Source organism: Phycodurus eques, chromosome 14 (assembly GCF_024500275.1).
Source record: "Phycodurus eques isolate BA_2022a chromosome 14, UOR_Pequ_1.1, whole genome shotgun sequence".
NCBI lineage: Eukaryota > Metazoa > Chordata > Actinopteri > Syngnathiformes > Syngnathidae > Phycodurus > Phycodurus eques.
In genome coordinates this window covers 16822942-16843861 of record NC_084538.1, presented here as the reverse complement: position 1 = coordinate 16843861, position 20920 = coordinate 16822942, and the positions used below count along the sequence as shown (strand labels likewise).

The window sequence follows — 20920 nt, the reverse complement described above, 5'->3', positions numbered from 1 at the left end:
GTGAGTGTCGAGTGAAAGAATGATGGAAAGTACGAACTGAAAAAGAGAAACCGTAGGGGGAAAAAACAAGCAAAAGATGATAGGAAAGGAAGCGAGTGAGGGAAGGAGGGGAGGGAGAGGCCCAGTGACCTCACGTCACATGTGACGCGGGCTCCACCACTCACGGAGGGGGAGAGTTTGTGCCTGTGTGTGTGGAGGATGGTGAGGAGGATGCAGATGCATTGTGGCTTTTAGCTTTTTACTAGCACTGACGCCTTAGTCAGGGTACCAACATTGGGCGAGAGAAACAAGGACCACGTTATCAGGCTACGTTGCTAACCTCAGACTCCGCAGCCCGTTGCGTCAAAGACAACCACGAACGAACCCTTCTCGCTCCTTGAGGTCAGTTTGGAGGGCCTCCTGTCATCTCCAGCTCAGGTGAGCCCACCTGAACCCTTGGAGTCACATTGCTTCTTTTGCTTACTGTCATTTCTTTCACTTTCTCCTCTGACCTACACCTTCCCTCTCCAATATGTGCTGGTACTAACACATGCTGCTGCTCTGTGCTGGCTTGTGGCTTTTGGGATTCCTGCGGTAGTCACAAACCCAAACTTCTTGCTTGCAAACAGTTCTAGGAGCTGAATGACTGCTGTCCTCTCGGGCTCACATCCGTCTCTTCCCAAAGGTTGGTGGAGGCCGAGTGCTGAGAGACGTTCCTTGTCATGGCATCCAACAGCATCTTTGACTCCTTCTCCAACTACAGCAGCAGTCTGCTCAGAGGTGAGTGTTGATCCGCCCCCCGTCTGTAAACCCCCACCCCTAACTCCTCAAACCCCCTCCCCTTCAAGAATTCCCCTCACTGTCTTCTAGCTCTGAATGTTGGGTTTCGTTTGGACAAGAATGCATGAGATGCAGTATTCAAATGTCAGTGGATGGGTCCATTTAGACATCATGGGATACGAAAATATAACTTGCTCAGTTGCCCTCATCCAGTTGCGGCCGCTACACATCTCCTCCTCTTCCTCGCCTTCTTGTGTTTTCCTGTAGGCTTGATGGAGTAGCACCATTATGGTCTTCTCACCACAGACTTTCAGGGAGAATACAAGCTCCATGCGATTGGGCTCTTTACTGGAACACAGCAATACAATAAAAGAGAGAGTGAAAAAACATATCAAGCTGCTTTACTTCCAGGAGGTACTTTTGGTCTGTGTGGTGAGGTGAGTGCACTATACTTGGCATGAGCCCTAATGAACAAACCATTTGTTGTCATGGTAATTCCAATCACAGAGCTTTCATGTACAAACAGGGTAGCCTTTGATTGTGAGTAGAAAGAAGAAGGTTGAAAGTATATGAGCAATTTGTTGTTGTTTCGTATTATACAAAGTGATGGTAAGCCTTTGGAAATCATCATCAAGTAGTTGGTAACGGGTTCACCCAGTTTGTCAAGGCGGCAAATGGAGGCAGGAGAAGAAAATAAAATCACTTTCCCAATTAAGGCCTCATTGCAGTGTTAATTACAGACGGCCACAAGGGCTTCTAATTGTTTGCAGAGTGCATGTCAAAATCTGTGGAGCCTCACGCTGTCTGTAAATCATTAAACTGTACATCTGTGGCTCTCGTGAGACCAATTCCTGTAGTCTCAGTGGAACCACAGTGACAACGGATGATGTTCCAATGTTCACATAAGCTTCTATAAAAACTTCCTCGTGACAAGTCCCAGCTTTTTTTCACTCTTTCTTCTCTAAAAACGCTGGATCTGTTCGACCCACTGATTTCAGGTCTCACACACAGTCTATCAGGATGTTCTAACTTCTAAAATAATGTGTTCTGGTGGCGCCTGATTTACATTTTCAGGCGCCACCAGACGGGATATGAGCCAGTATATACTGTAAGTGATGGGGCGAAATCGGTGGAGCATGTAAAACTGTAATCCCCGTTGGAAATCATTACTGAATATGCAATCTCCTTTTACAATTCACAATGTCAGTAGTCTGAAACCGAACTGTGTGAGAACAAAGGCCAAGAGTGATTAAATCCTTCAGCTCCATCTGAAAGCATTTCAAATGGGGCAGCCCTGATGTAAGTAGAATACTCTGGTGGTTAACAACTTGCATTACACTGGTAGCGCAATTTGGCAAAAGCTCTCTTTTTTCAGGCTTAAATCAAACTGAAATTAAGAGGAATGCCCAGTTTCCCAAACATTGACTTTAATAAGGTGCAACATGCAGCTCATGTAAAAAAGAAAGCATCAGTAGATACTGTTGTACGGAACATACAGAACTATGACACTTGAGTTATTAGAGAAGATTTTTTTTAAATAAAATGACTTCCAGTCATTCCACCTTGTCTAGTATGTCATCTAACAGAGCGGACATACCAGCATGTGATGGGCAACATCAGATGCGCTTTGCGTGAGAAGCCAGAGGACACCTCACCTCAGAAACCTCAGGCCTTCGCTAAAACTCACACGCATTAACTGGCGCACATAAAACATATCACACATGCGCATCAAGGCACTCACAAGCCAGACAGAGCGGCTGTTGTTCTCGTGGCATTTAACTCCTAATGTGCTGCAAGACAAAGTGACCGGTCTAACCGTTGCTATGAGATGAGAAGCTGTAGAGCTTTGCACCAATGAGGTGCTAATCTGATGCGGTCTTACAGTGCTGCTGCTGCTGCAGCTCACTGATAGTAACCACAATGAGGCTACACCTGCTCTTGTGCAGCTCACACACTATTTAATAACAAAAGCAACATTTTGCAGGAAGAACAAGACAAATGTTCCCTTTGTTAAACATATAACATTGATTAGTTTGCACTACCATGTACATTCACCAATCACAGCATGAGATACAACTGCACAATTCAATAAAACTGAGTTAGTCTAAAAGAAAATGTCAGGTCACCAAATAATGTCAAAGGAGACAGAGCAGTTTTATCAGACCTAGGCATTATTTCTCCATTAAAAGAAGAACATTTGTGTTTATTGCTTTTCTGACTGGTTTTTGGCAGGAAACATATGGGACTTATGACCTTCTACAGTGCTAGAAAAATATATTAGACCACCACCCAATGTAAGGGTTTTATTACAGCTGCTCTATATGATGTATTACAGTTAAAAAAAACTAAAACATTTTAGTAGAAAAAAAAACAACAACAAAAAATGCCCAAAAAAAAAAAAATCTGGCCGCAGCCAACCCCTCCCCCCTTCCCCTTTGTTTGTTCGAACACGCAGTTCTGCCAACGTGAACCTGGGATGCAAACTTGGCTTTCCGGCCTACATGGGTCACCGCTAGGCAATCAGAGCAACTGCTACTAAAAAAGTACCTGGTACGCTTCAAGCCAAGTGTGAACGCTCACAAGTTGCTAGCGGGTCTCTCAAAAGGCAGGAAGAGCTACGGTCGTATTCTCGCACCGAAAGCATGATGAAAAACTTCCCTTTTTCTTCTCCTGCCTTTTTGTTTTATTTTGTGCATCTTCTTCTTCAACCAAACTTGCTTCGTTTTCTTCCAGAGATGCATGGAAGAAAGACCATCCCCAAATACCAGCTGATCTACGGTTGTGAGTAGCACAACTATCGTTGCCAGAATGTACAAAATTAGTGCCTAATAATTTTGGGGAAAATGCCAGCTTCAACCAAATACCAACTTTGCTCTCTCTCGCTATGATTCAGTCATTTCACGCTCACATTTTAATTTTTAGCCTAGCAACACACGATGTCCTAGTTCCGTTTTCGTACATCTATTTTTCTTTCTTTCACCAGTTTGTCTGTCCTTTGTTCTGGAGTTATATCCCTCCATATTGTTTCCCTGTAGATTTCCCTTTAGATATAATTCAATCTTCTGTAAAATTCCACTTCTTGTTGTGTTTTGTGTGTGTTTTGAGTTAATAACGAAGCCGCTGTCATAGAGAACTTGTATTTCATAAAAATAGCAGCCTTCTAGATTATGAGCCTGATCGCAGGTTTTCATCCATTTTCGCTAAATTTTACACATCTTAAAAAGAGAGGTGGTGCCCCTTTACGAGACAAAAATAGTTTGATTTTAATGTTAAACGTAAATCGTACCAAACCGGAAGTAACGCAGGCGCTCACTTCCGGCTAATCTCGTTTCCAAATTCATTAAGTTTTTATCCTAAACCAGTATACGCTACACTGTGGTGTGTCAAATTTAGAATACATTTATTTTAACTTTACAGGGACATTCTAAACAGCAATGTATTACAGTTAAAAAAAACGGGTCGTCGTGAGGCTTTTCCATGCACCCTGCGACAACGAGGCGCTCTTAAGCGACCACACCAGACAGAATCCTCGGTCCGCATGCTGGCTGCTAAGGCAGACTTTTTAAACATCCACCTTCCTCTCTATGTCGTGCACGCACTCAGCCCCAACAACGAGGCGCTCTAAAGCGGCCACACTCGCGCGAACCCCGTCAGTTAGGGCTTTTTTTTGTCTCCCCTTCTTTTCTCCTCCTCATGTTTCCACCTTTCTCACCGCGGCTTGTGTGCACTCACAGCTGAACATGAGGCGCTCTAAAAGCAACCACACCAGCTTGAAGACCCGGTCCACACACTAGCTGTCAAATCGGACCTTTTTTTCATCTCCCTTTCGTTTCATCTCCTAGTGCTTCCGCCGTTCACACCGTGACGTGCGCACCCTGACGGCCAACAACGAGGCACTCTAAAGTGGCCATGCCAGCAGACAATCTGAAGGGAAGATGCATCAGATAACAGCTGTTGCGAACAACAGTGCTCAATTTTTATACAACTGAGGGAGCGGCGAATCATATCAGGCACCCAATTCATAACTTGGCGCCGTTTTAGTCACGCCCCCAAAAAATCAGGAAAACTGAAAGGGTGAAAAACAGTTTAACGTTACACAATTAAGTACTAGAGAGTTCTCAGTATTTGTTTTCAACAATTATAATGTAACCTAATATGATATAAGTCAAAATTATATAGAGAACAAAGGGTGGGACTAGATTCTTTTTTTTACTTCTTCTTACTCCTTTTGAAAATGATTGTGGATGAAATGTATTGCTGCTCCTCTTTCTTTTTTTCTTCTGTTATCTTTTCTGTTACAAGTTTATATATTCAATAAAGCAATCAGTTGATCAAGCAATCAATCAATCAATCAATTTTGGAGCTAATTGCGCCGATTGTTTTCCGATGGAATTTGAAATCCAATTTTGAGTGAATGAGTTTTAAAAGAATTTCAGTGTGTATAACTTGTTATTATAGCACTGGTCAAGTTTTCTTTATTTTTTTTTCTCCCTTCACCATCGTTTTTGCAAAAAAAAATTCACCTTTTTTATACAGGAGTTCACTTTGGATTGTTACAGTCTTGGGAGCCATCTCCCTTTGTGGCAGAGTAAAAATGCTCAGGTTTATTAGGGTGGGAAAGGTTCTATGCATTTGGCTTATTGCACTGTACAAATGGAAGCGGGTACTTACAGTATGTGTGAGAAATGAACCCTGCCTCACTACAGTCGTGACAGGGTTATTTTGAAGGATTGTGAGCGCTGATCCGGTTTGTTTTGGGGAGTTGAAAAACCTGAGTAGACACATTCAGTGTTATAAAATGACAGTTTAAATGCATGTCAATCACTCACAGTGGATACATTCCAAAGTAAAGAACCAGTGACACACTGAAACTGTACTGGAAAAAAGGACTACATTTTCAAGATGATATACTGTAGTAGGCATATGGCAAAAATATAATAACAATTTGATTAAGATGATTTCTCTGACAAAAATAAATGGGCTTGATTGGAGGCTCTTGAAAGCCTCGCTGAGTGTGAGGCCCCCGCTAGATGCCAAGCTAAGCAAGCTGAAATTTGTAACTAGATATTAACAGTTTCAATATTCTAAAGTGAAAGCAAATAATAGAAAACTCATGTCAGCTACAGAGAAGCAAAATTCTGTCTCCAATTTAGCTGGGTATAATATCTATTTATAAAAGTCTGAAGGCATATTGGAGAGAAGAAACATTCTGGACTTGATTATGTCTGTAAACGTTTTGGAGGTACTTATTTACTTTTTGGTCTGTCTCGCCGTTTTCACTGTCTGTCAACACAACGTTATGGGGAACACTTTTAGTGTTTGCTAGTTAGATGTCTTCCATGCAGAGAGTACAGAGGGGCGCTCTGATTATGTGGTTGACTAATGTTAAAGCTGCCTCCACCCTTCCACACTTTTGGCTTAAACCACCATGTTGAGCCTTGCATGGGTCAAGGTTCGAGTTGTGTTAAGTGTAGTAGTAAATACAATTTTCTGGTGGTCTGCAAGCAACCACGGAGCAACATTCCTTGATGCCAATCCGATAAAGATTCATGCTGTAAAGATTTCCCTGACAGAGAAGAATGTGTTTTTGTAAAGTTGAGTCACTATAATCAACATGAATTCCTGCATAGTATAAAGCTCAAGGTCAGGTCATTTTAATTGGAGTGTCGAGTATGGGGTGAAACGGCTACAGCTCTATGCATCCAAATCTGAAAGTTTATCTATACAATACTTTCAGCCTCTTATATGGAAGAACAGATTGTTTTTTCAGCATAGCATGTTTGTGGCAGGAACTCTAATATTGCAGGGATGTAGTTTACTTTAGTACAAAAAGCAATGCAATTCAGAGAAAGTAAAAAGCTGACTGTTAATTTGAAAAATCTTATAGGGGGTAGATGCGCCAGGTCTTATCGTTGGTTGCAGTAATGCTTATATTGCCGACGTTCAGAATTTTATAGTTGCATTGTTATAGTGTAGGCACGCAGGAAGACTGGTTGCACATCTGCCTCACAGTTCTCAGGACCGGGGTTCAAATCCCAGCCCCGCCTGTGTGGAGTTTGCATGTTCTCCCTGTGCTTGGGTGGGTTTTCTCCGAGTACTCCGGTTTCCTCCCACATCCCGAAAACATGCATGGTAGGACTCGAAATTGCCCTTAGGTGTGAATGTGTGTGTGAATGGTTGTTTGTTTCTATGTGCCCTGCGATTGGCTGGCGACCAGTTCATGGTGTACCCCGCCTCTCGTCCGAAGATGGCTGGGATAGGCTCCAGCATACCCGCGACCCGAGTGAGGTTCAGCGGTGTAGAAAATGGATGGACGGATGGATGGATGGATGGATGGATGTATTCATTAATTAATAGAATGAAAAACAATAAGCTATAAATGAATAGACTGTGACAAAGTATGACATTTTCACAGCAATATTTTGATTTTGATAATAATAATAACAATAATAATTAATAATAATGCTTTCGGCATTACGTGTCCACCATATTTGTGAAGGGAGTTGCAACAGGAAATTGTTTTGCAATGTGTCACTGTTGCAATAACTGGAATATAGTCCAGTTAAAAATGTTATACTATAGTGCCAAAATTTTACTTTTACAAAATTCTCATGAGTGGATGTAGAATAACGTCATCATCAGGGGAATAAAGATTTTGTTTTATTTCCGATCACAAACACAAATGTACATTGTGATTTTTAAAGAGGACTTTTTAACATCTCAAACTTTTTTGTTGTTGAACCATTCAGGAACTAGTTAAGGAAGACTGCATTATTTGAGTATTGCATGAAAATCTGGCTGCGATTGGCTGGCAACCAGTTCAGGGTGTACCCCGCCTCCTGCCCGATGATAGCTGGGATAGGCTCCAGCACGCCCGCGACCCTAGTGAGGAGAAGCGGTTCAGAAAATGGATGGATGGATGAAAATCTTGACATCATCACCTGATTTCTAAAAATCAACCACGATACCAGATAACTCCTGATGTCTGGCTCAATGAATCATCTAATAGAGGTCGATTTGTCTCACTTATAAGCTGTTAATCTTTCCAAAACCCTCAAAATGATTAAGTAGACAGGACTTTTCATTAGCTTGTTCCTTGTGCAACAGAATCCCCCAAATCAATGAGAAGTCTTTTTTAATTATGTATTCATTTTTTCACATTTGTCATTCTCTTAATTTGTCAAGGTTTGTTTCGAACCCTTTGCCTACAACCACAAGACTGTACCACATCTCAATAAAACAGGAAATATGCATTTAAAATAAAAATGTACCTTGTACTATTAGCTACAGTATATAACACCATTACTTACAGTATTTGTATGGAATATGGAGCTTTACTGCAACTTGAAATGCTTCAGTAGACATTTTTACCGACTATGACCACTGACTCATGTCTGACTCATGCATTACTTAGGTTGATGGCCTTGAGCCTGTTAAGATTAGGACTTGAACAACTTTTTGTACTGATGATAGTCAAATCGACATCGATTAATCAATGACGTCATTGGTATTTTTTTTCAGTTGTCAACTCCCTGTGTGCTCGTTCGTCTCCAAACACAAAACCACTAGTTGCACTGGCCCCACCCCATGACTCGTTCATCCAATCATATTCAGACACGCGCTCATCCAATCACATTCAGATACTTTCATGGCCTCGCAGACAGTCAGAACTTTTAAAACTCTTAACACCAATTTACAGAACACAACTGTGGGGTCACTACTCTCTACAGTATATAATTACAATGCTGTGCAATAATGTATTGTAGTACATGGATTGTTGTAAGAGTTTTATAAGATCCTGTCTGGGAGACCTTGAAGGTATTTGAGTTTGATTCGTGAGACAAATGGGTACGGTACGGCATGGTGGTTGACCGGTTAGCACATCTGCCTCACAGTTCTGAGGAACCAAGTTCAAATCCGGTTTCACCTGTGTGGAGTTTGCATGTTCTCCCCGTGTCTGCGTGGGTTTTCTCCGGGTACTCCGGTTTCCTCTCACATCTCAAAAACATGCACGGTAGGTTGATGAAAGACTAAATAGCCCGTAGGTGCAAATGGTTGTTTGTTGTTGCGATTGGCTGGAAACCAGTGTACCCTGGTCAGTGTACCCGGGTGTACCCTGCTTCTCGCCCGCAGGTAGCTGAGATAGGCCCCAGGATACCCGCAACCCAAGTGAGGATAAGCGGTGTAGAAAATGGAAGAAAGCATGGATATTTTACAGGGTGTCCATAAAAAGACTCCCTGATTTCTTGACGTTGTGATATCTAAACCAATTCAAATACAGTATATTGACAAAGATGGAATCCATAGATTAAACAATATTTTTTTAATTTAATCCTATGGCCCATAATACCTCAATACACTGTGTGGCCTCTTCTTTGAAACTTCTTTCGATTAACTGTTACTGGTCAACATTCCCTTGTGTTGCTTATCAACTTGATGTTTCCACCTCTATTGATGTTGGTGACTACCTTTTTCAGCAAAATGGTGCATCTCGCTGTCAGATTTCTCAATAAGCGCCTGAAAAACCTGAATATGCCTGTGTCCTCCAATGTCAACACTGCAAATGGACTTCTTTAGCCTTATCACCATGAGCTGAAAAATTGTTCTACTGTAGCATTACGCATGATCACTCTGAATATGCTGCAGAGAGTGGATAGAGATAGACTACAGAATCGATATTTGCGCTAATGCTTCCCTTTACTACATGAAACAGTATGAAATCATGCATCTGTAGATATTAAGTGTGAAATATTTTTAAAATGAAGTTACATCATATATGAGTTTTAAATCAGGAAGTGTTTTGTGGACACTGGGGATGTTATTATTATTATTATTATTATTATTATTACTACCTATGTCAACTTAAATGAAGTCCAATCAATCATGCTTGAGGTAGCTAAGATCAGTTCATCGTCGGACGTTTTTTTTTTTTTTTTGTCAGCACATTACCCGTCACAAACAGAAATGTTTTGACAGTTTTGTACTTTTTGTGTTTTAGATTTGAACGTTTTATCTGATCTATTTGAAACTAATGATTGATCCCTGTATGGTTTTTCCCTAAAGTTAATTCTAGCCAGCTGGTGCTTTATCATTTATTCATTTTTTGTTCAGTCAAAGACACGATGTAAGGGATTCCTCGTGAGCTGTGCGACACAAGTTCTTCTCCAATGTCTGTCTAGTATTGTGAGGTCATGTCGTCTGCTTTATGTGCTTGTCTCGTGGTCACAGCAGTCACAAGCACCTATATGGTATATGTCCTCATATACAGCGAATACCCACAGCCTGGTTTTCTTTCCTCATGCTGAGTCAGGGAGGCGCATGTCAACATGATGACTGTGACGTTTTGGCCCTTTTCTAAATACTGTCTGACCTAACCGTAATAGCTAGTCAGGACAAACATACGGTCTGCTCATGTGTCAGTCCGTCAGCATTACCCACACGGTGCGAACAAAACATCAGAAGTCTTAACCCAAAACTATGACTGACTTCCCTCTAAATGTTACAAATGTGTGTCTTCTGCTTTGATCAAATATATCTGACTACAGTGTACAGTAAACAGTTACTCTTATATATACACAAGTTTTTAAGGGGTTGCAGCAATTCACTCCAGACTAATCTCGACCCACTCTCCAACAGCATTTAACTGCTATATTTTATGCATGTAAGTTATTTTCTTTCAACTTAAGATATCAATTTTAACAACTTTCAGTCAGCACATATTGTTTAAAGTGACTAATGACTTGACTCCAGTATGCTGCTGTAGTCGAAAGCTTCATCCTTTTCTTGGATGGGATATATTATACTGTCGAAATATGTGTTCGAGGTGCACAAACTTATCACCAACAAAAAATATTTTTTTTTCCACACTTCATTTTAGCCATTACATAACACTAAGATACCCTTTGAACATGTTGCTTGCCAAGGTATATTTGAAATATTTAAATCATGCTAACGTTTCCAGTGTGACATCAAACAAGTGAAACAAATGACTGATGTTTAACGCCGGAACAGCAAACATGAGCAGCGATTCTCTATATCTGCCATATTTTCAAATGACACCTTTTGTTCAGTACTTTCAATTATTGCAGTCCATTAAAACGGGGAAGTGACAGGTCCCGGTCAACCAATCTATGGCATCCGGTATGTCAAACTCCACCATATACAAACAAACCATGACCTACTGAGACTGGTACCCAAACAGATGTGTGCCCAAAAGTAGGACATGATTTGCTGAAAATTTTTTTTTGGGGGGGGGGACACAAAAAATCAAACTATATTGTAATTTATGCACAGTGTTTGTCACTATTTGACATTGTTAGGGGTTGGCAGAGGCCCATCTTCAATTGAATGTAATCCAAGCTATTATATCGTGAATCCATTGTGTGCATCAGGAAGTCAAATTGAACTGTTTTGCTAATTTTTAATTTAAAAGTGACAAGTACCATTTGTCTACACTTAAATACATGACAACTGACTGGAGGCACTGCCAACCTGGCAGAAAGACGTTTGTGTAAGAGAGACCGACGGACTCTTTAATCAGCGTGATGACATAAGAGGCACATAGTGGACCAGTCGTTCAGTCAGCACAGTTTGATCAACCTAATCACCAGGCAGCCAGACTCCATGCTACTGATTGGATTTACAAACGCTCCTTGTCATCGTCGTGTCATTAGCTTTTCGTTAGCTGTGGCCGCCTTGACGTGGAGCAGCAGGGAGCTGGCCTAAACACTGCAATCAGAGGATTAGCGAGCAGTCCCAGCAAAGCCTCATATGGATGCCCCAGGCTCTGCTTTAAAGAGGGAAAGGCCTGCCCTCACCATGTTTTAGCTCCATGTTGCCTGGGTGCTAACGGGACACAGGGAACGCCACGGCTGATTAGCGATGGAGATGATGAGAGGAAACATTTAGTCACTTCGGACACATGGGTGGTTTCCTGGAATCCAATCAAGTCAGGTCCATGGCTATTGCAATTTTAAAAGGAGGTATTCCATTGGGTGGGTGCAGGTCTGGGAATGGAGCCCAGAGTTGTAAGTTTAACTGGTGCATGCTAGGCTGTCGCTCTTTGTTCTCACTGCAGGAAAAAAAAAAAAAAACTCTGTGACATGTGGAGATGGTTCATTTTCCTTATTAGATTTCATTTAGAAGTCAACTGGAATAACTGACAATCATCTTTTGCTGCCAAATATTACTTTTGTGAAGCATGACAGTATCATGTGTACAAGTGGGCTCTGGAGCTCCTTGACATGCAGGCTGAGAGTCGCCACGCCTTTGTTTCCTTACAATTAAAAGCCCAGCGGGCCTGCCACGAACTTTCCAAGAGTTGTCTCGGGTCTGCAGAGAAAAGTGGCATGGACATTTGTCAGGAAACTAGCATCGGGCTTGCTGCTGGAATCTGGATGGATTCTGCGGTGAGTCAGATGGCGCTCGGGAAGCAGAACCCCTCTGAAGAGGGAAATTAATGCAAATTCAACATTTGTGGGGCCCTTTGAAGTCCTTTTGTACTTAAATGAGTCTGACAGAGCCTAGAATGACCCTGTAACAGTAATGTATGGGGCTGAAAGGGACAAACACCGATGACGATAGGTGAAATGTTGGAAATACAAGAACAGTACCCAATTATGCCTTTACAAATTTAATAATGGCCCCTTGTGATTGACAAAGTCAGAAAGGTGTTCACTTAACAATCTGGTCATTATTGTGCTTGTAGTTTGCAGTAGTGTAGAACTGCACTGCATCATACTGAAAAGTGTTTATGGTTTGTTACCGTCTCCACTACACCAGAGTGGGAAAGTATAAGACCGTAACCACAATAAAATAATTTTGTCAAATCATCACATCTTGATAATGTCAAGTCAGAACTGAGCATTATTATCTTTCTATTTACATATATCATTCATATTTTTAACAGATATTCTCAATTTGTATGTATTCATATTTATAATTCTAGTGTTGATATCAGGTGTGTAATGTCTATGCCAACACCCAAATCAATCATTTTAAAAAGATTATTTAATAATGCTCCATCCATCCATTCTCAATACCGCTTATTCTGTACAAGGTCACGGGCGGTGGAGCCTATCCCAGCTGACTTCGGGCAAAAGGCAGACTACACCCTGAACTGGTCTCCAGTCAGTTGCAGGGAACATACAGACACAGACAACCATTCACACTCACATTCACACCATCACTGAGTGGGAACTGAACGCACACTACCCGCACCGAAGTCAGGCGACTGTACTACTACACCATCAGTGACTCAGTAACACAGCTCTTGTACTGAATTTTGAGGTTACAGGTGGACGGACCTTCACGTCCCGCAACCTCAAAAACATGGGGCTTATTCTCAAAGGCAGGAATAAAATTTATATTGAGAATTTATATTTAGAATATATAAATAGAATTTCATGAGTTGTCGAATATCTACAAGTGCCAAAAGGAAATACAGTACAAAGATGCCTTGACTGACATTCACTCCATTGACCAAAAATCAAATATCAATTCATTTTCATTCATCCCACCCACACAATCTGTCTTTTTTTTCACTGGTCTGTGCATCTTCCCTCTCTTATCTTTGCTTTTTAAGCTTTTCCTCCAGCAAGGGGAGGCTAAGCACAAAGGGGCATTGTCTGCTGGTAGAAATGTGGTTTACAGACTCCATTTTAATGACTTGGTGGTTGCTGAAAGCCCAGCGCACTTCCTAATATTCGGCTCACATGCGATTTCATTCAAGGAAAGACTGAGCTATGAAGGCCTTGTCTTTGTGCCCCCCCCCCCCCCCCCCACCCACCCCTCTTCCCCTTTCTAGTGGCATAACTACATTTGTGTGGAATCTCTAGCGTTAGGAGAGTGGAGGCAGGCTGCGTTGCCAGTCAAATGTGTTTGGGTTGTCAGACTGAATGGCTTCCAGCACTGCGATCTGTCTCCTCTCCTCGTCAGTGAGAGCTGTTTGATCTGACAGAAAGACTCCATTAGAGACAGGAAAGTTCAACTGCTGGGAGGTTGGATGGCTACAGCAGCCCAGAGAGGAAAAGCTTTGCACACGCAGTCTGGTTGCAATCTTGGTGTCTATGACTGTGTGTCTATAAATGTCTCTGAGCATTACTGATCAGTAGGCTAGGTGTGTGTGTGTGTGTGTGTGTGTGTGTGTGTGTGTGTGTGTGTGTGTGTGCATACGTGCGTGCGTGTGTACCTGCGTGCATATGTGTGGTTTTGTGCTGATGGAAGTTACTGTTTATTTCCACATACATTATGCTTTATGGACAAATTGACAAGACACTCATCTTAATTGATGAACGATGACATTTTGGACAATTGCTTATATGGGCTTTCAGCTTTGTGGGAACAGCTGATGTAGGCCGATTTCTGTTCCAGCATGACTTTTAGTAAGAATTTGACAGTCATGACCCTATCCTAATAAAACAAATTTGGAACGAACTAGAAAAGAGGCTTTGAATCATGCGCTCCCTCAGGTCCATCATCAGTGCCTCAACAGACACACTCCAAAATATTTTAGAAAGTTTTCTCAGTAGAGTGGAAGCTGTCCTAGCTAGAGGGGAACCTACTCTAGATTTACTTGGATTTCCTCTTCCTGTTGATGTAATGGTGTAATGACCAGTTGTCTCAACACTTTGTCCACAGTGATATCATTTGGCGGCTTGCTGTTGAGGCACAGGGTGATGATGCAGCTGTTAATAGGGTTATTTTCTGAGCCAGTGTGATGTTTAAAGGTCAACTTGGATTATAGTCCCCCCCGCCACCACTGAACCCAACTGTCAATTCAAGTCAGTGATGCCCTCAAATATGAAACATTTTGACAGGTGTCAAAGTGGGGCGAAAGGAGGCGATGGCTTGATAATGAATACATGCAATAGTTCAGCCGCGGACTCTCACTGCTTGTGTTCCATTTCATGTGGCTTCAACTTCCACTAATCATGAGGAACTTTGACAAATATGACCCACTTCTACAAGGAAAAAAAACATGAAAAAGGAGTGATACTTGTATAAGACGAGGTACGTTATAATGATCACCTGTTTGCTCGTGTCATAGTAGTAGCGTAGTGTAGGTGTCTCTAGCCCATTTGTGTGGGGGGGCTCAAGCACCCCGAGATTAATTCTCTTAATTTTTTTTTTATGTATGTTCTTTTTAAACAAACTAGAAAAGTAAAAAAAAAAAAAAAGCATACAGTACTTGGTTGAGACCTAACATTTTAACAACAAAAATACAGTAAGACCCACACCTCAAAAGTGGTTTGTTCCACCCAATCCTTCCCACCGCTTGCTGACCGGACTCTGAGCGTGCTATCTACACAGAGCAATACGCTGCCTTGTAGTCATATCCAAAGAGTGATGAAAGTACCTGGCTTAAGGATATGTGGAACATTTCTTAACTTCTACCACTCAATACAAACATCACACTTTTATCGTTACCATTTCTCATTTTAGTTGCATGTAACCGTAGGTCACTGTTTATGTTGTTACGTAGGAGTTAGCTGACATTATTTTTGGTAGCTAGGAAACATTTCATGTGGTCACAGAAGGCACAAATGTCCTCTGTTTGAATTGAAATTAGGGGATGTTATTTACTGTGTCATTTAGACTCTTTTGATATTTTTAAAGCCCAGGTGCTACTGAATAACTTACTAACTGGAAGCACATTAACAGTTTTACTCCTTTTAGGACAGAGAGAGCGAGAGAGAGAGAGAGAGAGAGAGAGAGAGAGAGAGAGAGAGCGAGAGGAGCAAAGAGAGGATTTAATACAACCCCTATTCCAATGAAGTTGGGACGTTGTGTTAAACAGAAATAAAAACAGATTACAATGATTTGCAAATCATGTTCAACCTGTATTTAATTTGATACACCACACAGACAAGATATTTCATGTTCAAACTGATCAACTTGATTGTTTTTAGCAAATAATCATTAACCCAGAGTTTTATGGCTGCAACATGTTGCAAAAAAGCAGGGAGAGGTGTCAAAAAAGACTGAGAAAGTTGAGGAATGCTTATCAAACACCTGTTTGGAACATCCCACAGGTGAACAGGCTAATTGGGAACAGGTGTGTGCCATGGTTGGGTATAAAAGGAGCTTCCCTTAATTGCTTAATCATTCACAAGTAAAGATGGGGCGAGGTTCACCTCTTTGTGAACAAGTGCGTGGGAAAATAGTCAAACAGTTTAAGGACAATGTTCCTCAACGTACAATTGCAAGGCATTTAGGGATTTCATCATCTACGGTCCATAATATCATCAAAAGGTTCAGAGAATCTGGAGAAATCACTGCATGTAAGCGGCAAGGCCGAAAACCAACATTGAATGCACGTGACCTTCGATCCCTCAGGCGGCACTGCATCAAAAATCGACATCAATGTGTAAGGGATATCATCACATGGGCTCAGGAACACTTCAGAAAACCAATGTCAGTAAATCCAGTTCGGCACTACATCCGTAAGTGCAGCTTGAAACTCTACTATGCAAAGCAAAAGCCATTTATCAAAAACACCCAGAAACGCCGCCGGCTTCTCTGGCCCCGAGCTCATCTAAGATGGACTGATGCAAAGTGGAAAAGTGTTCTGTGGTCCGACGAGTCCACATTTCAAATTGTTTTTGGAAATTGTGGACGTCGTGTCCTCCGGGCCAAAGAGGAAAAGAACCATCCGGACTGTTATGGACGCAAAGTTCAAAAGCCAGCATCTGTGATGGTATGGGGCTGTGTTATTGCCAATAGCATGGGTAACTCTCACATCTGTGAAGGCACCATTAATGCTGAAAGGTACATACAGGTTTTGGAGAAATATATGCTGCCATCCAAGCGTCTTTGTCATGGACGCCCCTGCTTATTTCAGCAAGACAATGCCAAACCACATTCTGCACATGTTACAACAGCGTGGCTTTGTAGTAAAAGAGTGCGGGTACTAGACTGGCCTGCCTGCAGTCCAGACCTGTCTCCTATTGAAAATGTGTGGCGCATTATGAAGCTTAAAATACGACAACGGAGACCCCGGACTGTTGAAAATCTTAACCTGTACATCAAGCCAGAATGGGAAAGAATTCCACCTACAAAGCTTCAACAATTAGTGTCCTCAGTTCCCAAACGTTTATTGAATGTCGTTAAAAGAAAAGATGATGGAACACAGTGGTAAACATGACCCGGTCCCAGCTTTTTTTGAACGTATTGGAGCCATAAAATTCTAAGTTAATGATTATTTGCTAAAAACAATAAAGTGTATCAGTTTGAACATTAAATATCTTGTCTTTGTAGTGTATTCAGTTAAATATAGGTTGAACATGATTTGCAAATCATTGTATTCTGTTTTTATTTATGTTTAACACAACGTCCCAACTTCATTGGAATTGGGGTTGTATATTATTGCCGGTATAGTCTTCACAAAAGTCCATCCATCCATTTTCTGTACCACTTATCCTCACCAGGGTCACGGGCTGCTGGAGCCAATCCCAGCTCTCTTCGGGCAGGGGGCAGGGTATACCCTAAACCGGTCGGCAGCCAATCGCAGGGCACATACAAATAAACAACCATACACACTCACATTCACACCTATGGGCAATTTAGAGTCTTCAATCAACCTACCACGCATGTTTTTGGGATGTGGGAGGAAACCGGAGTACCCAGAGAAAACCCACCCAGGCATGGGGATAACATGCAAACTCCACACAGGCGTGGACAGGATTTGAACCCCGGTCCCCAGAACTCTGAGGCAGATGTGCTAACCAGTCGTCCACCGTGCCGGCTTCAAAAATGTCTTATGAAGTGTTGTATATCTTATGAAGTTCCCCAAAAGTAGTCACTAAAGAGAGAGATGGTTTACTCCAGAAAAAAAATGCATATTGTTCATGTGTAAGTGGAGATGCTGTATTAAAATGAGTTGTCTTTCCCCATAAATGAGTAGGGTTACAATATGTTGGTTTTAAAGAAGCAATCAATTTCTTCTTTGAAGTGGCTCAACATCATTCATTCATTCATTCATCTTCTCCTCACTCGGGTCACGGGCGAGCTGGAGCCTATCTCAGCTATCTTCGGGCGAGAGGCGGGGTCCACCCTGAATTGGTCGCCAGCCAATCACAGGGCACATATAAACAAACCACGATCCACGCACACATTCACACCTAAGGGTAATTTAGAGTACTCAATCAACCCACCATGCATGTCTTTGGGATGTGGGATGAAACCCGAGTGCCCGGAGAAAACCCACGCAGGCGCGGGGAGTACATGCAAACTCCACACAGGCAGGGCCGGGATTTGAACCCGGACCTCAGAACTGTTAGGTAGGTGTGCTAACCAGTCTCCACCGTGCCGCGGCTCAACGTCAAAATAAGCTTTATCGGATTTGATGGTTTAGTCACAGACTTTCCCAAAGAATGTTATGCTTTCCTTTCATAAATGTGAAAAGGAAGTTACATTAAAATGTACAAACTATTGAAATTTATCTTGCCTGGCGGGGAGCTCAGCACCCCTAACCGCTGATGCTGATCCTAGAATCGCCCATGGCATACAGTAGCTGTTTAAAGTTTAAAGTGAGAAGGCAAGTGTGAAGCACCATTCAAACATCCGTCCCCTGATCTTTGTGTGGGAGCTGGGACCTGGCACTCGGGCTGCGTGGCAGTTAAACTGTCACTGGCAGGAACTGTACACATTTGGTGAAGGTGAATGCAACATGGCAGTGCTGCAGGTATGTGTGTGTGTGTGTGTGTGTGTGTGTGTGTGTGTGTGCGTGTGTGTGTGTGTGTGTGTGTCTGACTGTCTATCTGTGTGAGTGCAGCCACCAATCCCCAGTTTGTCACAATAAAACAGTTACTTGTCTCTGTTAGTCTCTCTGGCTTTTGGCCATCCTGAGAAGTAGACTCCAAAATTTTCATTGGACACATTTGGCAGAGTCAGAGTGAGTCAGGATCCTGTGTGGCGTGAGGGTGTTTATGTGTAGGGAGGTGGGGGTGCTGTCACTTTGGCAACACAACTGCACATATTGCAGCGATTACCACAGCGGAAAAATGTTTTTCTGCAACATGCAATTACTACAGATTACAGATTGCCGTCCTTGCATCAGAAGCTCTCGCCAGCAAAGGAGAAACACTGCATGTGTGTGTGTGTGTGTGTGTGTGTCTGTGTGTGTCACACACAAATACACAAACAGACAAAGAGACAAAGAAAGATGAGAAATGATTATAGCTTGCATGAAAAACCACAGCTGAAAAAAATTGGGGACTTGATGTATTTATGGTAGTCATTTAAATGTTAAATTTATATAGATTCTCACAGTCTCAATAAATACACTGCAAAAAATACATTCTGTCCTTCACAAAAGAAATGGGGTTGTTTTAATTTTAAAACACATCTTCTGTGTGTTGCGCACAAGTCCACAACTCGGAATCAAATGAATTTTTGACTTACTGTAATATTTAGTTCCAGGTTACAAACCAACGTTGATACCAAACAGCTTCCCCCACTTTAAACAATATAGATGGAAAAGCAGTGGCCGCAGTAAGGCGGGTCCTTATTTACAAACCCACCAGATCAAAAGTCTGCCCAAAGTGCTCCTATAATAGCACGGGGGCCTTTTGGTGAGCTTATACTCCAATGCTACTTTTAGTAGGTTTCCAAAGAATAAACAGGCCCAGCAACCACATCACAGACCGCTAACTGTCATCATTGGGTGAGTGTACCCGATGGATGATGTGAGGGTGGAGCCACCGTGACACGCTGAGAGGGGGGAGGTGAGGTTGGGTTAATGAGGGTAATCCAATATCTGAGGGTATCTCATTATACAGATTATGGTTGTTTATTTAGAAGCTTAATTGTAGATAAAACAACACTAAACCTGCACTATGTAAAAGAATACTGTATTCTATATGAATATCTTTACATGATAAAGACTGTAATTTGAATTAATTCCAATGTGGATCAATAGTAATTTTTCAAGAGAAACGTAATATTTTTTTTTTTACTATTCAACAGTACTGTGTATATATGTATATATATATATATATATATATATATATATATATATATATATATATGTATATATATATATATATATATATATATATATATATATATATATATATATATATATATCCAAACCCATTTTCCAATGCTTGTTAATTGCACTTACTTTGTATGGTTTGGAAAATCCGGGTCATTACACAACAACATTTGAAAAAACAAAATGACATTTCACAAAACACAGCAATGATGTCATCCCCACATGCCCATTTAGAAATGTGGCACCGTCATGCCAGCACTGCCTTGTTCACTGTCTGCCAGTGCTTAATTTAGTGCTTAATTTTGTATGCTGTCAACACTGTTGCATTGTAGGATAGTATGCTACTGTTCTAGCTAGTATAATCATTTACCAGAAATGCCTTCCGTTCACATATTCAATTCAGACATGGTTAAATTACACATAATGTGTCGGATACTGTGTGTAACTACGAAGAGAGGTTTTAGGCAAAATGCCTCCATAATTTCTGCACGTACTTCTACGACATACACGACAACTGTCTATCACAATCATATATGCATATCGCTGGCGTCGTGCAGAATCCTCTCATCTTGGTGAGTCATTAACATTGCATCTTCAAAAAGAGCAAGCCATATTCAACACTTCAGATTGGTCAATAATTTTAAAAAAAATTTGAAAACACAAAAACAAAACTGAGCCGACCCACATGGGGACTGTATCTGACCAATAGGAGCGATTTGTGGGGGGAAAAAATATTAAATGACCAAATTTAGTCAAAGGAGGTTTCAGCTTGACAGTGACAATGTGCTTTTGTCCTTTCTAGGGCACTTTTGGTTAACATTTCAAGTACAATAACATGATTATGATTAATATTATTGGTTGTGGTTAGTTAGTATTTTATTCAGTAATAAAATATGCAATAATATGCATATGTCATTATCATATTTTATTTTATTTACTGTGGTTCTATTCATTCCTTTTTTTCATTTTTCATTATAGTTGTGGCTGATTTGAAGGAATAAATCATTTGTGTTGCGCAATGAGGCATACAAGGTCCCCTTTGGACAGCTGCTGATGTTTCAAATCCGTGTCCTTTCCAGATAAAGATGAAGATAATAATATAGAAAATTTAAGTATTTTGCTTTGTTTTTTTTGTTTTTTGTTTTTTTGTGTGTGTGTGTTTCATTG

General features: G+C 41.3%; 1 protein-coding gene across 4 annotated transcripts in view; it reads left to right on the top strand.

Annotated features, from left to right (window-relative positions):
• The first annotated feature begins 202 nt into the window (after positions 1 to 202).
• The window catches only part of runx3 (RUNX family transcription factor 3), a 63642-nt gene continuing 42924 nt past the window's right edge, over positions 203 to 20920 (top strand). For 3 of the 4 annotated variants that reach the window (XM_061695565.1, XM_061695564.1, XM_061695562.1), the window contains exons 1-2: positions 203 to 417; positions 665 to 759. In XM_061695565.1, the coding sequence (XP_061551549.1) occupies positions 702 to 759 (58 nt within the window). In that variant the 5' untranslated portion in view covers positions 203 to 417; positions 665 to 701. The remainder of the gene's footprint in view (positions 418 to 664; positions 760 to 20920) is intronic. The other variant, XM_061695563.1, reaches the window with a different exon arrangement.